The sequence below is a fragment of the Pseudophryne corroboree genome, chromosome 6 (assembly GCF_028390025.1).
Source record: "Pseudophryne corroboree isolate aPseCor3 chromosome 6, aPseCor3.hap2, whole genome shotgun sequence".
In the NCBI taxonomy this organism is placed as follows: domain Eukaryota; kingdom Metazoa; phylum Chordata; class Amphibia; order Anura; family Myobatrachidae; genus Pseudophryne; species Pseudophryne corroboree.
The window spans coordinates 272,340,864-272,355,829 of record NC_086449.1 but is presented as its reverse complement, the minus strand read 5'-3'; the positions used below and the strand labels follow the sequence as shown (position 1 = coordinate 272,355,829).

At 43.6% G+C, this 14,966-nt stretch overlaps 1 protein-coding gene across 1 annotated transcript in view; it reads right to left on the bottom strand.

Annotated features, from left to right (window-relative positions):
• The window catches only part of SECISBP2L (SECIS binding protein 2 like), a 197,623-nt gene that overhangs the window by 30,933 nt on the left and 151,724 nt on the right, over positions 1–14,966 (bottom strand). The window contains exons 15-17 of the mRNA XM_063926038.1: positions 3,158–3,378; positions 2,455–2,609; positions 260–479 (exon numbers count right to left, since the gene is read on the bottom strand). Coding sequence (XP_063782108.1) covers positions 260–479; positions 2,455–2,609; positions 3,158–3,378 — 596 coding nt within the window. The remainder of the gene's footprint in view (positions 1–259; positions 480–2,454; positions 2,610–3,157; positions 3,379–14,966) is intronic.

Genomic DNA, 14,966 nt, shown 5'->3' with positions numbered 1-14,966 from the left:
TGCACCGGCTCCTTTGGACCCCATCTATACCCCATCGTATTAAGTCTCCCCAATATCCCTTATAGATGCTAGAGAAATGGTAAAATAACAGCGAATGTAAAGAAGAGATGAAAATATTTTGACCTGGGCAGTTTCCCTGCATATTGTTAGTTTGGCATGCATATTACTTGCTTATTTTGGACAATGTTTTTGGAATAATTTCTTATATGTCTAACCATTACACTACAATAACATCTGTCATGTCATAAGACACACTCACCGTAGTCCTTCTCATTGACTTCCGAAATAGGCTCAGAGATGACGCTGCAGAATGAAATTGCGCTGGCTGCAGAGGGGTTGCGAGAATGACCCATGTGGTGTGAAACCTTTTTAACATTCTTCAAAGCTTCCTCAGCTTGCTCCTGCTCCATAGATGCCACCATATCTTTATACGCCTTCCTAGCTTCTTCCGTCAGCGAAACCAGGTTATTAAATAAACTCTAGAAAGAAACAGTCAATGTCAGCAGTAAATATGGCACCAGTAACGTTTGCTAGAAGAGCACTGTTTAACGTAGTGCTTAGTGCTCAGCTAACGAAGTGAAGAGTGATGTCCATTTAATAAAAAAAAAAAAAACAATATATATTTTATAACTTTGTTAGGGGAGTTCTGCAGCGTGTTTGGAATTTCCATAAAAATTTATGTGGTTTACACTAGTACAGCGCAACCTTTCATGTAATTTACTCCCAGTGGTTAGAGTGATACTGCACAAATGTGTTAGCACTATGTTGTTCAATATGTATTTACGAGAGGCTTGCACAGCGTTTGTTTCTCTTGATGGCAAATCTTGGTCCATCCCTCAAATAAGCGGAACAGTTACACTTTCTAAACACCAAAGTACATTTCGGTGCACTCACATCAGGTGGCCGGCTGTCGGGATACCGGCGCACAGTATACCGGTGCCGGAATCCCGACAGCCAGCATACCAGCACTTTTTCTCCCTCTTGGGGGTCCACGACCCCCCTGGACGGAGAATAAATTATGTGCCCGCAGCGTGGCGGGCGAGCCCGCCAGGGCCTCATTTGCGCTCGCCACGCTGTCAGTATGCGTCGGGCTTCCAGCGCCGGTATGCTGGTCGCCGGCATACCCTACTACACCCCTCACATCAATAAAGAATGTCAACACCTTACAATTAGAGCAAAGTTAATCGGATCACAAGTTAAATAATGAATGATTGCTTAAAGATGCCATTAATTGGACTGAAGAGAACAAATAATTGCAGTACACATTGCAGCACAGTTGTAAGATGGTTTGAGATGGTGTTTGCTATCAAATAGCCAAAGTCTGTCACCTAAAACACAATTGCTTTGTATGAAAATTTTACACAACATGATTAGTGAAAAACGTTACCATCAACACTTGAAAGGCTCAATTGCCACCCAGACGTGATGATTCTGTAACAATCTGATTAACACACGAATTGAAAGTTTAAACTGTAAATTGAGGGGAGGACAGGAGGGGAGGGAGGGATGAATGGCAGGAAGGACAGGGGTGGAGAATAAAAATAATATATAATATATAGTAAAAATACATAAAAATATATAATGCTTTTATTACCCCTTTTGCCCTTAATCCCAATATTACTCCAGGGACCTCGAGAGATAAGAGCGCAGTAACCCCAAAATCTGAGGATTAAAAAATTATTTGGGGACTGGAATCCCTACTCCCAAGTCAAGCGGCCATATCACTTCCAGCGTCACTGAGGTATGTTGGGTGTGGTCAGAAGATGGCTACTCTTCACAATTATGACTATATTGATTTCAATCGGATAATGGTCCGGCATAACGGTTGTTTTGGGGCATAACTGCTGCGCTATCCCAGTATGAAAGGGAACAAAATAAGTGTAGAGGCAGTTTTATTGCACTTCCACTATTAGGATGTGTTTGTGGACAAAACAGTAGCTTTAAGGGGGGTACTCACGAAGCGATCGCTGCTTAAAATCTAAGCAATCTGACTAGATTGCTTAGATTTTAAGCATGATCGCTCCGTGTGTACCCCCGACAGCGATAGCTATGCGCAGCCCCGCGCATCGCTATCGCTAGATTGGCCTGCATACATGCCAATCTAGCAGGTCGCTCATTTCACCCGCTGGGGCTCCCCTCGCACGCTCAGCACACATCGTGTTGTGCTGAGCGGTGGGAGAGATGTGTGCTGAGCGGTTCGCTCAGCACACATCGGCCAGTGAGTACTGGCCTTAACATTCACGTGAAGACAATCCGTGTATACTGGAGTGATCATGACAGTAGCAGCATCATATTATGTAGTTACAAATCAGAAAACATGAAAGATACTTATGACATCAACAAGGTTATTCAGAAAGCAGAGCAAAAACAAGTACAAAAAAAATCTCCATAAAGAGATTAAATGTTTAAAGCATCATTTTATACAAGCATATGACACTAGATTTTGCATCTCACCTCGGCGCCAGAGTAGCTGAAGATCCCCACAACACTGACAGGCACCAGTTTGTTTACACAGCGCCCCAGCGCTTTTCTTCCCAGTGCAAAAACAAAGGGAATTTCTTGCTCTCTGGCCATAGCTATAACATTATAGAGGGCCTCATCCAGTCCACCTGTGAGAAAGCACAGCAGATCCTCAATCTACTACAGAGTCTGCAATACTACTACCTGGTGGTACATAACGAGAGCATACCTTTTATTTGAACTACAACTTGGAATTATAATCATATCGCAACTTTTTATTTGAAAAATATGCTGCATAGTGGATGAACTTTTCCCTTGTACATATACAGTAGGTTCAGATTCTAAGATGCAGGCAACTATGTATGCTGCCACACCTAGAGATTGTTTTCTTCCTGTGCATGTGTCCCTGGCTGCATACACATCTCTACAAAAGCATGCATGATTCACAGTAGCTCACACCTCAGCCGTTTCTATGTGGGAGTGAAATAGGCATTTCAGGGTGGCAGCTGGGCAGCAACAATGTAATCGCCAGTCTCGTAGGGTTGTCATAGTATGTCGTGGGCATGTAGCATACATATTAGGACAGGCAGATAGATGCATTAGCAAATTTTGCGATATATATTCCATAAGCCCTAGCCATTTCACTTGAATATAAATATTACAAAATATAAGATAAAATGTGCAGAGTAGAACAAACCTTTTGACTGTATTTTCTCACAGTTTGGAGAAATAATAACACACTTTATCTTATTTAACTTCATATGCTTGGTGACTTCTCGCAGACCCATAACAAGTCTCCTCTTTAACTTGGCTTTTGTGGAGTCTTTCGTATACTCTTGCTCTTGGAAGCTGACCAGTTCTTGCAGTAACACAGTCACACATTCATCAATTTCCTTACTTAAAACTTGATTGCAGTACCTGATTAGTAAGAGAAGGAAGGAAAGATGAAATGTTTCATTGTAATATTAAATATTATAATATATATATATATATATATATAATATATTTATTTACAGTGGTTTGCAAAAGTATTTAACCCCATAAAAAGTCATCAGATTTGTCTGTATTACAAATTACAGTTTGTTCCAAACAGCAATTTTATTGTAAGCTCTTAAAAGTACGTTTTTAAACTCATAATTCATTAGTTGCCTGTAGATTTATCTTTGTAATAAATAAAAACAACTGAAGAATGTTGCTTGCGGAAATATTCAATCCCTGCTGACTAGTACCTTGTAGAACTGCACTTTGCTGCAATAACAGCTTTACATCTGTTAAGTATGTTTTTACCAGGTTTGCACACTGTTTGGGAGTGATTTACGTTCATTCTTTCCGAGACAGATTTGTTTTAGGAAGCTCAGGTTAGTTGGCTCATGCATATGGACTGTATATAGGGCCTAATTCAGACCTGATCGCAACAGCAAACTTTTTCTCTAATGGGAAAAGCCATGTGCACTGCAGGGGGGCAGATATAACATGTGCAGAAAGAGTTAGATTTGGGTGGGGTGTGTTCAAACTGAAATCTACACTGCAGTGTAAAAATAAAGCAGCCAGTATTTACCCTGCAAAGAAACAATATAACCCACCCAAATCTAACTCTCTCTGCAAATGTTATATCTGTCCCAACTGCCGTGCACATGGTTTTGCTCATTAGAGAAAGATTTTGCTTTTGCGATCAGGTCTGAATTAAGCCCATAGTCCCACATAATATCAACTGGATTTAGAACTGGACTTTGGATTGTCCAGTGTAGAACTAGTGTTCACTCTAGGATTTTTTTAGGGCAGGGTGCTGAGCATTGAAGAGGGCACATTTTCATTTTGAAGAGCACATTTTTGATGTGACGCTTTGCGCACAAAGCATAGTGCATATGTTTATAGTTTTTGTACATACATTTTGCCCTTAGTAAATCATATAGCCATGCATACATACAGTATAAGACACCTAACATCTGTACTGAGAAACATACTGTATATGTCCAGTCTTCTTGAAAGATCGGCTGTAGCATATACATAAGCAGATAATTATACATGTCTTTTCCAGTGCTGTAGTAGTTATAATCCGTATGTGTTATAAAACAGAAAAGTTAAACAATGGGTTAAAATATATAGGAAAAAAATAAGTCTGTTCTACTAGGGAAATACTGTAAGCTGTACTGCTCACTGCTTACCCTGTTCTTTCCCTCTTTATCAGAGTGCTGTGTTATACCCCTTTTCCACTAGCTCCTTAAAACACGGGTAAATGCGCGGGCGCGCGCATTTACCCGTATTTTTCCCTAGTGGAAACGGGTCCCCCGGCAAATTCCCGGATCAAGTGATCCGGGAATCCTACCCTGGTAGCTAGCGCTAGCTGTCTAGTGTGAACGGGAGCCGTGTTGAGGCGACACGGCTCCCGTTCACAGTGCATAGGGAAGGCGGCGCTGGGAGACCATGTGATCTCCCAGCGCCGCCCCTGCCGCGTCACTAGCGCGTCACCAACCCGGCAATTGCCGGGTTGGTGAGCGCTGTCTGCAGGGGGCTGTAGCACGGGTCGCAGCCGTGTCAGGCGACACGGCTGCGACCCGTGCTACTCTAGTGGAAAAGGGGTATAATTTACAGTGCCTCCTCTGCCATCCAGTTGGCTAAGGATAGAAATTGTGTTACAATTTCAGAGGTGGGCAAGGAGTAGACGACAACATTGTAACATGCCCTCTGACTGTTGCATTCTGTATACAAGGGGGCGATTTATGGTCCTGCAGGGTGCACTGAAAAAGGGCAGGGTGCTTTTTCACATTTCAAAAATGGGCAGGGTGCAGCACCCTGCTGTCAAAGTCAGAAAAATATCACTATGCACACTGCCATATTTGCACCTCATACATGTCCGCTCTGCGCATGCGTACACTCTCCCGTGCGTGCGCATACACGCAGTCGCGTGCACCCGCAGGCGCACGATATGCGGATTTACGGTAGAGTTTATGTGTTCGTAGCGAGCGACTCAATCGTTACATATTTTCACTTTATAATGTATTTTATAGATCATGGTCCCTTTGATAGATTCTGAAAGTTTAGTTAATGTAGCATGTTCGTGGACAGAGAGATCCCTCTTTGTTTGATACGAAGGGTCAGACAGGAGTAATACAGTGGTGTTTAGTATCCATCGGAAGAGTATTTAATTAGCAATATTCCGGTGTTGGTTTGAAGCGAATTAATCGCTCGTGCGAATAGTTATGGACATAAGAAGTTTATGTCCATTTACTATTATTTGCACTTACTTATCCATGCGGCGGGAAACCTAGTTTCCCACCCACCTGAGCAGTTGGAAATTGTCACAGCCCACCTGTATGAATCAACCTATGATCTTTTGTTATAATGCGAGGAGGAATTCCTGTGTCCAATGAACAATGTGATTGTAGGGACCATTGAATTGTATTGTGTGTGGGGCATAAATAGACAAGCCGATCACATCCAGCTCTCACTCTTCAACGGTTCTCATTGCTGATAATCGGGAGCTGGATGTCCAGAGGCGCATGCGATCGTTCCCCTTTGTGCGTAAGTTTTTCTCCGCAATCATATTGTCTTATTGTCATTGTGAGCCATCTCTCTCTCTCTCTCTCTCTCTTCTCCTCTTTCTCTCTTATTTTCCCTTAAAACGTAATTGTATTGTATTGTATTTCCTGTGTAGTTATCTGGTTAGTTAGTCTATGTTATATTGTAGTGTATGACTTGTATTGTATTAATTCTTTTGCAAGTATAACATTCATAATATATATATAAGGCGTTGGACCCTAAGCCCAGGTATCTGTGTATTTCTTATAGTGTTAAGTATTTTCAGAGCGTCGGTGACGCTCGAACAGCTTTTAAGATAATCAGGCTACACAAGGTTGCATCTACACTCTATCATTACACTAAGGTTTTGCTGCATAATACATTGTTTATGGTTTAGATATAAAGGTTTAACATTGTGAGCGTCAGCGCCGCTGGTGATCTCCTCGTGGTCCCGAGCGTCCGCTACGCTATAGCGAATCATTACGTTAGTCGGCAGCCAATAGCGTGCCTGCCTGTGATCTCTTGGCCGTGAGCGAACATGACGCTTGAGCGTCTCGATTACGGCTAAGCGATTGTTACGCAACGTGCGTACCCTTACGGTACTCCATACGTGAATAGCGTACAGTGTTCTTAGACCTCACAAAGGGTTTTATATAAGATAAATATTTGGATTTATCAATTGGCGGCTCGTCCTGTCCTTCACATATCTCTGCTAGGTAATTTCAGCAGACATTATCCATCAGCAAAGGGCGGGAGATCATATTCTTCGCAGTGCTGACGGGATAAGCGTCTGCTTCGCTTAGTAAAGGGTGCTGAGGGAATCCGGAACCGGAGGTAAGAACAACACGCTAGTGTCTTTTAAAACTGTTTATTTCTATCTTGCGTACGCACACACGCATATCTGCATTTCTTTTTCGTGTATTTTCATATATCACTCTCCTGTTTGCCATTTTATAAATTGATAAAACGTGCTAAGAGAGATTTGTCGCTATTTCATAGTTAAAGTGTAAAAGTAATGCATTAAGGGATAAAGTGTAAAGCACACACGCAGCTCTACCTAAAGGTACAAGGAGAGATTGGTGTGGGGTTCAGTAGAGGATCGAGGATCATCTACATTGATAAACGTGTACATTGTGTTACGGTGGACATTGGTTTTGTGTACACGTATCTCTAACAAAGGGCTGAGACTCGCGTACGCAAAGGCCGACGCACGCAGCGTAAATTACGCAACGGAGCGTCTGGGTACGCCCACGTAACTCAAGTCACACGATAGTGTTGATTTTTAACAAGCGAAAAGGGTGGCAAGGCGATAAATAGCGCAACAGGCGATAAATAGCGCAACAGGCGATAAATAGCGCAAAACGCGATAAATAGCGCAAATCTATTTTAATATCCGAAATTTAAATTAACAGATCCTTCTCCAAATTCACAACACATCTGGTCTAAAGAAAAAAAAAAATTCTGCGCAGAAATAGAAATAGAAACAAAAGTGTATATGTGGTGAGTGAGTGAGTGTTTTTACAATTTTGGGGATTGAACCACAGAAATCATCGAGTTCTCGTGAAGGTACATACGTGTAAGTGACATACGTGGTGGCTAGGGAGGCATCTCTGGTTAAACATAAAATTTGAGCATTAGAGTGTAGCGGACCAGGAGGTATAGCAGACCAGGAGGTCAGACCAGGAGGTCATATAACAGACCAGGAGGTCATATAACAGACCAGGAGGTCTAGGTACAAAGAAGTCCGCTATAGAGACAAGGCACAACACCAAGAAGGGTTGGTGCAACACCCATATAGGCCATAAAGCTCAGGCTGAAGGAATTTGCAGCTGCTGAATGTCGATTCCACTGGTCGCTCCGTACATAAGATTAGTTGCTTATGTACTGAACGATTGTACCGCACGTAATTGTGTGCATTAGTTAGTCTGACCAGTACCATTTGTGTACGAACCCGGTCATAAACGCTATTTGTACATTCTAACGTGATTTGTGTAATTTTTTATTTTTTCAAAAAGGGAAGTTCGCTGGTCACTCAGGAATTAGCCGACAACCCCACCTTTACTGGAAAGGGTTAATGCTCTTCGGATCACACTCACATGTTCCAGTAAACGAAGGTTAATAGGGGCCCTGGGTCGAGTACGCCAGCACTATATCAGTGTGTGGGCATATTGGTCGGCGTGGGCGAGTGAGTGAGGTGCTCGGTAAACTTCACCGTCAACCTATCTTTGAATATTTTGGTTTTTTGTAAGGGTTCGCTGAAGACCCTGATATAAAGGTCAGAGGTAGAGCAAGCAACACCTGCAAATTATGGGGGCCAGTTGTTCAGGAAGGGGGCGATCAACCTCGGTTCGGGTTGATTCTGTAAACCGACCAGTCGGGTCGGCAAGGTATGTAATGTGTGAAAAATACGGAAGACACACAGAAATTTTATGTGATGAATGGGAGAAAATGACTGTACATGACGGGGAGAAATTCCCAAGAGTAGGCAGCTTCAGCCCAGAAGTGTTGCAAAATTTAAGGAGAAGGATATGTCTCATTAAATCAGCAAAGAGACGAATCAACCATTATGATTATTTGCAGTTATGGCAACAGGAGGGTGAAATACAGAGAGGATTGGCTCAGGCGGCGGGATCTGGCCCTATCAGAAAACTGATAGCCACGGCCCCGCCGCCACCATACATATCAGGAGAGAAATTGGTTGCGGAGAATGACGCATCAGGGGGTAACAAACAGGCACTTAGCAACTGTATAAATGTTAAGGATAATGTTAATAAGTTAACCCATGCAAGTATTAACCCGTGCAAGTTGTACCCTGTTTTGAACTTTCCCCAGGAGTGTGATCAAGAGGACGAATCGGCAACAATATCAGCGCTCTCTCTAGCAGCCACCATATCAGAAACAACAGTAGGCACGGCCCAACCCATAAGATTAGTAACAAAGCCCCCTAGCGGAGGGACAGGTGAGGTCGTATCAACGGGTAAGTACGGCACCATACACTATGCTGAAACTATTTCACCACAGGCTGTAGAATCTACACAGAATGATGTTGTTAGAATTAATCCTGTTAAGGTAATAGTAGTGCCAAATGGGAAAACGGACACTTCAGGAGTCACTCCTGTTAGGAACATTGCCATGTACAGCCCGTTTTCCCGAATGGAATTAAGGACCATAGTGTCTGAATTCCCTGACCCCAGAAAAGACTTAGTTGCTAGCCAAAAATACATCAGAGACCTAGGAAACACTTTAGAGCCCAATAACAAAGATTGGCAGATATTGCTGAGGGCTTGTTTACCCTCCAATGTCGACGCAGCTCAATTTTTAGCTGACTGTGGATTGGATCAGGATGTACCTCTTACAGATGTGTACAACAAAGATAACGTAAAAAGAATAAGTTTACAGTTAAAAGAATATTTTCCAGCTGTGGCCAAATGGAATAGAATTTTTTCCATTAAACAAAAAGAGACAGAAACAGCTGCTGATTATTTTCACCGGGCACTATTAGAAATGGCAAAATACACTGGCATAGAGGACATTAGGACCAATGCAAACCATCAAGAAGTAGCAGTATCTGTGCTAATGGATGGTTTAAAAGAGGCATTAAAGACCAGGGTACAGACCACACAACCATGTTGGCGAGGTCTGTCGGTGGCTACTTTGAGAGAGGCTGCTATTGATCACGACCGGAATATCACCAGACACAGGGAGTCACAAGGTGATAAGTTAATGTCAGTAAGTATACAGGCCCTGACCACAAAACAGCCTGTGTTTATATCACCAAACCCTGTGGGTAAGTCAAATGTGGTAACATGTTATTTTTGTCATAAACAGGGACACATAGCACGAGACTGTAGAGCGAAAAATTCGCAAAGATCATACCAACCCCCTAGACAACGACACGACACACGACATTGGGATCAGGGTCCGCAGAGACGGAGTTATGAGCCACATACAGGGGAAACAAAAAGATACCCCCCGAACAGAGACTGGCACGCCTCTGGTAGTTCCCAGCTAACTCCCTTACAAGTAGTTGCTGCCAGCGGGATTCAGGGAGGTCACCATACCCAATAGGGGTGTGGCCATACCTGTAATCTGCAGCCAGTAAAATTGATTGCAAATCTTGGAAGTGAACCCGAGATTGCAATAAATGTAGCTGGTAAATCATTAAACTTTCTTGTAGATACGGGGGCGGCCAAATCAGTGATAAATTCGACAGTGGGCATGAGAACCACTGGTAAGACAATTCCAGCCATGGGAGTAATGGGAGTAGTCCAGCACTACCCTGTTAGCAAACCAGCCGAGATTACAATAGGGCCTTTACATACCAAGCATTCCTTTTTGCTGGCTGCATCGGCACCGACTAATCTCCTGGGAAGAGATTTATTGTGTAAAATGGGGTGCGTCATTTATTGTACTCCTGAAGGTGTATTCTTGGACATACCTGAGAATCACGCTCAGGAAGTGCGAGACATGTTAGACTCCCCATCAAAATTAATGTCACATACCATTATGACAAATAGGACTCCATCCCAAGTAGAAGAAATGACATCCCAGATACCAGAGTCACTTTGGACTAAAGATGGACAGGACACTGGATTAATGGCAAACGTAGCTCCGGTAGTTGTACAAGTAAAAGATGGTAGGATAGCTCCAAAAATCCCACAATACCCTCTGAAGCCAGAGGTGGAGTTAGGAGTGTATCCCGTAATAGAGCGCTTGCTACAACAGGGCATTCTGGTAAGAACGTCCAGCACTGCCAATAGTCCCATCTTCCCTGTGAAAAAGAGTGGGGGGAGGGGTTACCGGCTAGTGCAGGATCTAAGGGGGATTAACAAAATAGTTGAGAGTCAGTTCCCTGTAGTGCCAAATCCAGCTGTCATCCTTATGCAAATCCCTCCTACTGCGAAATTTTTCACTGTTATTGACCTCTGCTCCGCTTTCTTTTCGGTACCTCTACACCCCGACAGCCAATATTTGTTTGCATTTACATACAGAGGAGTCCAATACACATGGACTCGATTACCACAAGGTTTCATAGACAGTCCAAGTATATTTTCTCAGGCTTTGCATGATTGTTTACAGTCTTTCCAACCAGAGAGTGGATCAGTATTAATACAGTACGTGGATGATCTACTACTGTGTTCTGATTCAGTGGAAGCATCCCTGAAAGATACGAAACAGCTCCTGTTTCATCTTTCAGACACAGGACACAAGGTTTCCAAAGACAAGTTACAATTATGCCAAACTAAGGTAAAATATTTGGGACACTGTCTAACACAAGGACTGAGACACCTGACCGCTGATAGAATTCAAGCAATTAGAGACATGACTCTGCCACAAACCCAGCAACAGATCAGAACATTTTTAGGAATGTGTGGGTATTGCCGTAACTGGATCACAGGGTTTTCCATTCTAGCGTTACCTTTGCAGGAGATGGTCTCCTCAAACAAACCTGATCGGATTTCGCATACAGACGAGTCCGAGATGGCATTTGAGAGACTTAAACAGTGCCTAACGCAGGCACCAGCATTAGGTATGCCAGACTATGGGAAACCCTTTGAGCTGTACGGAACAGAAAGTGCTGGTTGCGCGGCAGGCGTCTTAACCCAAAAGCACGGTGATGCCAGCAGGCCAGTAGCATACTATAGCGCTCAGCTAGATACGGTAGCGCGATCCCTCCCCACATGCTTGCGAAGCGTTGCTGCGATAGCATTGCTAGTAACAAAAAGCGAAGATGTAGTGCTAGGTCACAACCTCACAATTCATACACCACATGCAGTGTCAGCCTTGCTAAATTCTGCCCAAACCAGGCACGTCTCATCAGCGCGGTTTACAAGATGGGAATTGGCACTAATGGCCCCCGTAAACATCACCATAAGGAGATGCAGTGCATTAAATCCTGCAACATATCTCCCAGGTGTGCCTGGACAGGCACAAAGGGTGGAGGATGAGAGTGGTGGGGAAGGAGGATTTAATACAAAGGAAGACACACATGATTGTATGGAATATTTGACCCAAAATTTTACCGCAAGGCCTGACATCAGTGACAACCCACTGGAAGATGTAGATCTAACTTTCTACACGGACGGTAGTTGTCACAGACAGTCAGACTCGGGAGACTTGTGTACTGGATACGCAGTCGTAGATGACCAAGGCACCATAGAAGCAGAACCGCTAGGCCCACCTCACTCAGCCCAGGTTGCTGAACTGGTCGCCCTAACCAGAGCATGTGAATTGGCTAAGGGCAAATCAGCCAATATCTACACCGACTCTAGATACGCATTCGGGGTAGTCCATGATTTCGGAGCCCTATGGCGCCTCAGAAATTTCATGACGGCAGCTGGTACACCGGTAGCGCATACAGCTCACATCAAAAGGCTTCTAACAGCGATACAGGAACCCGACAGAGTGGCTGTTATCAAGTGTAAAGCACACACATATAGTCAAGATCCAGTATCACTTGGTAACAGCCGAGCAGACGAAGCAGCTAAGTTAGCAGCTGGTACCCCCAGACAGACAGACACCACACAACTGATGGTATTTAATACCATCAACACACAGAAGTTGTGTGAAATGCAAAATTTGTGTTCCACACAGGAAAAGGCAGTCTGGAAGGCAAAGGGATATGGCCAGGAGTCCTCAGGACTCTGGACGGATGGACATGGTAAACCGGTGGCCCCCAGAGCATATCTTCCATGTTTAGCTGAGGCAGCTCACGGGCTGACTCATCTGGGCAAGGAAGGAATGTGCAAGTTGGTAAGAGCATATTGGTGCGCCCCAGGATTTTCATCTCATGCAAGTAAGAGAGCAATGTCATGCCTTACATGCTTGAGAAAGAATATCGGAAAGGCAATACCAACAGAACCATCTCATATCCCACCTACAGGCGGTCCTTTTCAGGTAATACAGATTGACTTTATTCAATTACCCCCTTGTCGAAATTTGAAATATGTACTTGTTTGTATAGATGTTTTCTCAAATTGGGTCGAAGCATTTCCTGCGGCCACAAATACCGCTATGTTTACTGCTAAGAAAATTGTGCAGGAATTTGTATGAAGATATGGTATCCCTAGAATTATCGAAAGTGATAGGGGTACCCATTTTACAGGTGATGTCTTTCAAGGAATGTGTAAGTTGATGGGAATTGATAGCAAGCTGCACACTCCATACCGTCCACAGGCGAGTGCGAAGGTGGAAAGAGTGAACAGCACTATTAAAAATAAACTGAGCAAAGTTATGGCAGAGACAGGATTGACATGGCCAGAAGCTTTACCCATTGTACTGTACAGCATCAGAACTACTCCCAGGTCCCCTCTTAATCTGTCTCCCTTTGAAATCTTGTTTGGTCGACAACCGCATGTTATGATTAACCCTCAGGATGATTTGAAGTGTAACAATGAAGTGACTGTAAAATACCTGATTAACATGAGTAAACAGCTAAGGAATCAAAATGATAATTTGAAGTTGGTGATTCCTGATTTACCAGATAGTAATTGTCATGACATTGAACCTGGGGATTATGTAATGATACGGAATTTTCTACGCTCAGGTTGCCTTATTGACAGATGGGAAGGACCATACCAGGTCTTATTGACTAGCACTACAGCATTGAAGGTTGCTGAGAGAGAGACTTGGGCTCATTCGTCCCATTGTAAGAAGGTTGCTGATCCAGAGAGGTCCCGTGATAAGGAACAGACGGTAGAGGAAGTTGTATCACTGGAGTGTCTGTTCCAGGAGGACTGAGGCGGCACCTGAGCATTGAGAATCACAAGATCAAAAGCAGTTGTCGATCCCCCGTTTCCCTTTTATTGTTTTTCTCCACTTCCCATCCCCTCTCCCTCAAATTATTTTTTCCCCCTTCTCATTCTTCTTCGTTTCCTCCTATAAGATGGACTTGCCTCAAGAGACTGTGATCCGGATTTTCCTGTTGACCATGATGTTGACCAGAGCAGTCTGTTCCGGCGAGAGTACCATGGAGGTCGAGAGAGGTTCTGGAATGGGTTCTGATGACAAAGATGGAGGCGTAGTTTTCCAAGAACAACTTAACCAACAAGCAAAGGCGAGTATCAGAAAACGATCCGATAGCATTGACAATAGAAGGAATTGTGAAGGATTGTTAGCTGAAGAAAACTGTATCTGTAGGCTTTGTGACAATGTAGTTGAGGATGGGTGCATTAAGAAATGCCAATCCAGTTTTAACATCCACATGGACCGGCATCCATTAAGTGACTATCACTCCTTAGTGGGTAGTGTGTTAAATCAAACAGATTGTTGGGTATGCTCTCAAGTACCTCAAGGTCATAGCAAATCAGGACTAGTACCATTTCCTTTAACGATAGGGGAGGTACTTGAGCTAAAGGGTGGGAGACCGGTGGACAGGAGGTTTAATATCTCCAGTCCTCCTAGTTTGAAGCTCCACCAATATCATGTGGATAGATCCCTAATATGTTTTAACATTACCAATCCCCGAAAGCCGGGAAGTTGGGAAGTGTCATGGAGCAACCAAACCATGACCTTTTCATATAGGGCAGATAGAATGCCTACAGATACAGAGCTTATACGCCACATAGCCAGTAGAGAAAAATCTTTCCGATATAGGTATACCCTAGGAAGTAGGATTACGAGAGTTGAAGAGGTATCACCAGGATACTGCGCACATATCGTACAAACTGATACGTGTACTAGACAGATGGGAGAATTAGGGTTAGGAGATTTCACATGGAAGATGTGTAATATGGTTATGTCCTACTCCGTCCCATATGTTCTCCCCGATGATGCATATTTCATATGCGGGAGGAAGGCGTATAAGTGGCTTGCCCCAAACTCTGAAGGATTGTGTTATATTGGAAAAGTACTGCCTGAGGTAATGACTATCACATGCCAAAATGAAAGATATACACCGTGTTGCCCAAGCTCCTTATACTCACACCCACTACGAGCACGTAGTTAAACGGCACCTGAAAGAAAGAACAGAGCATCCAGCCTCTGAC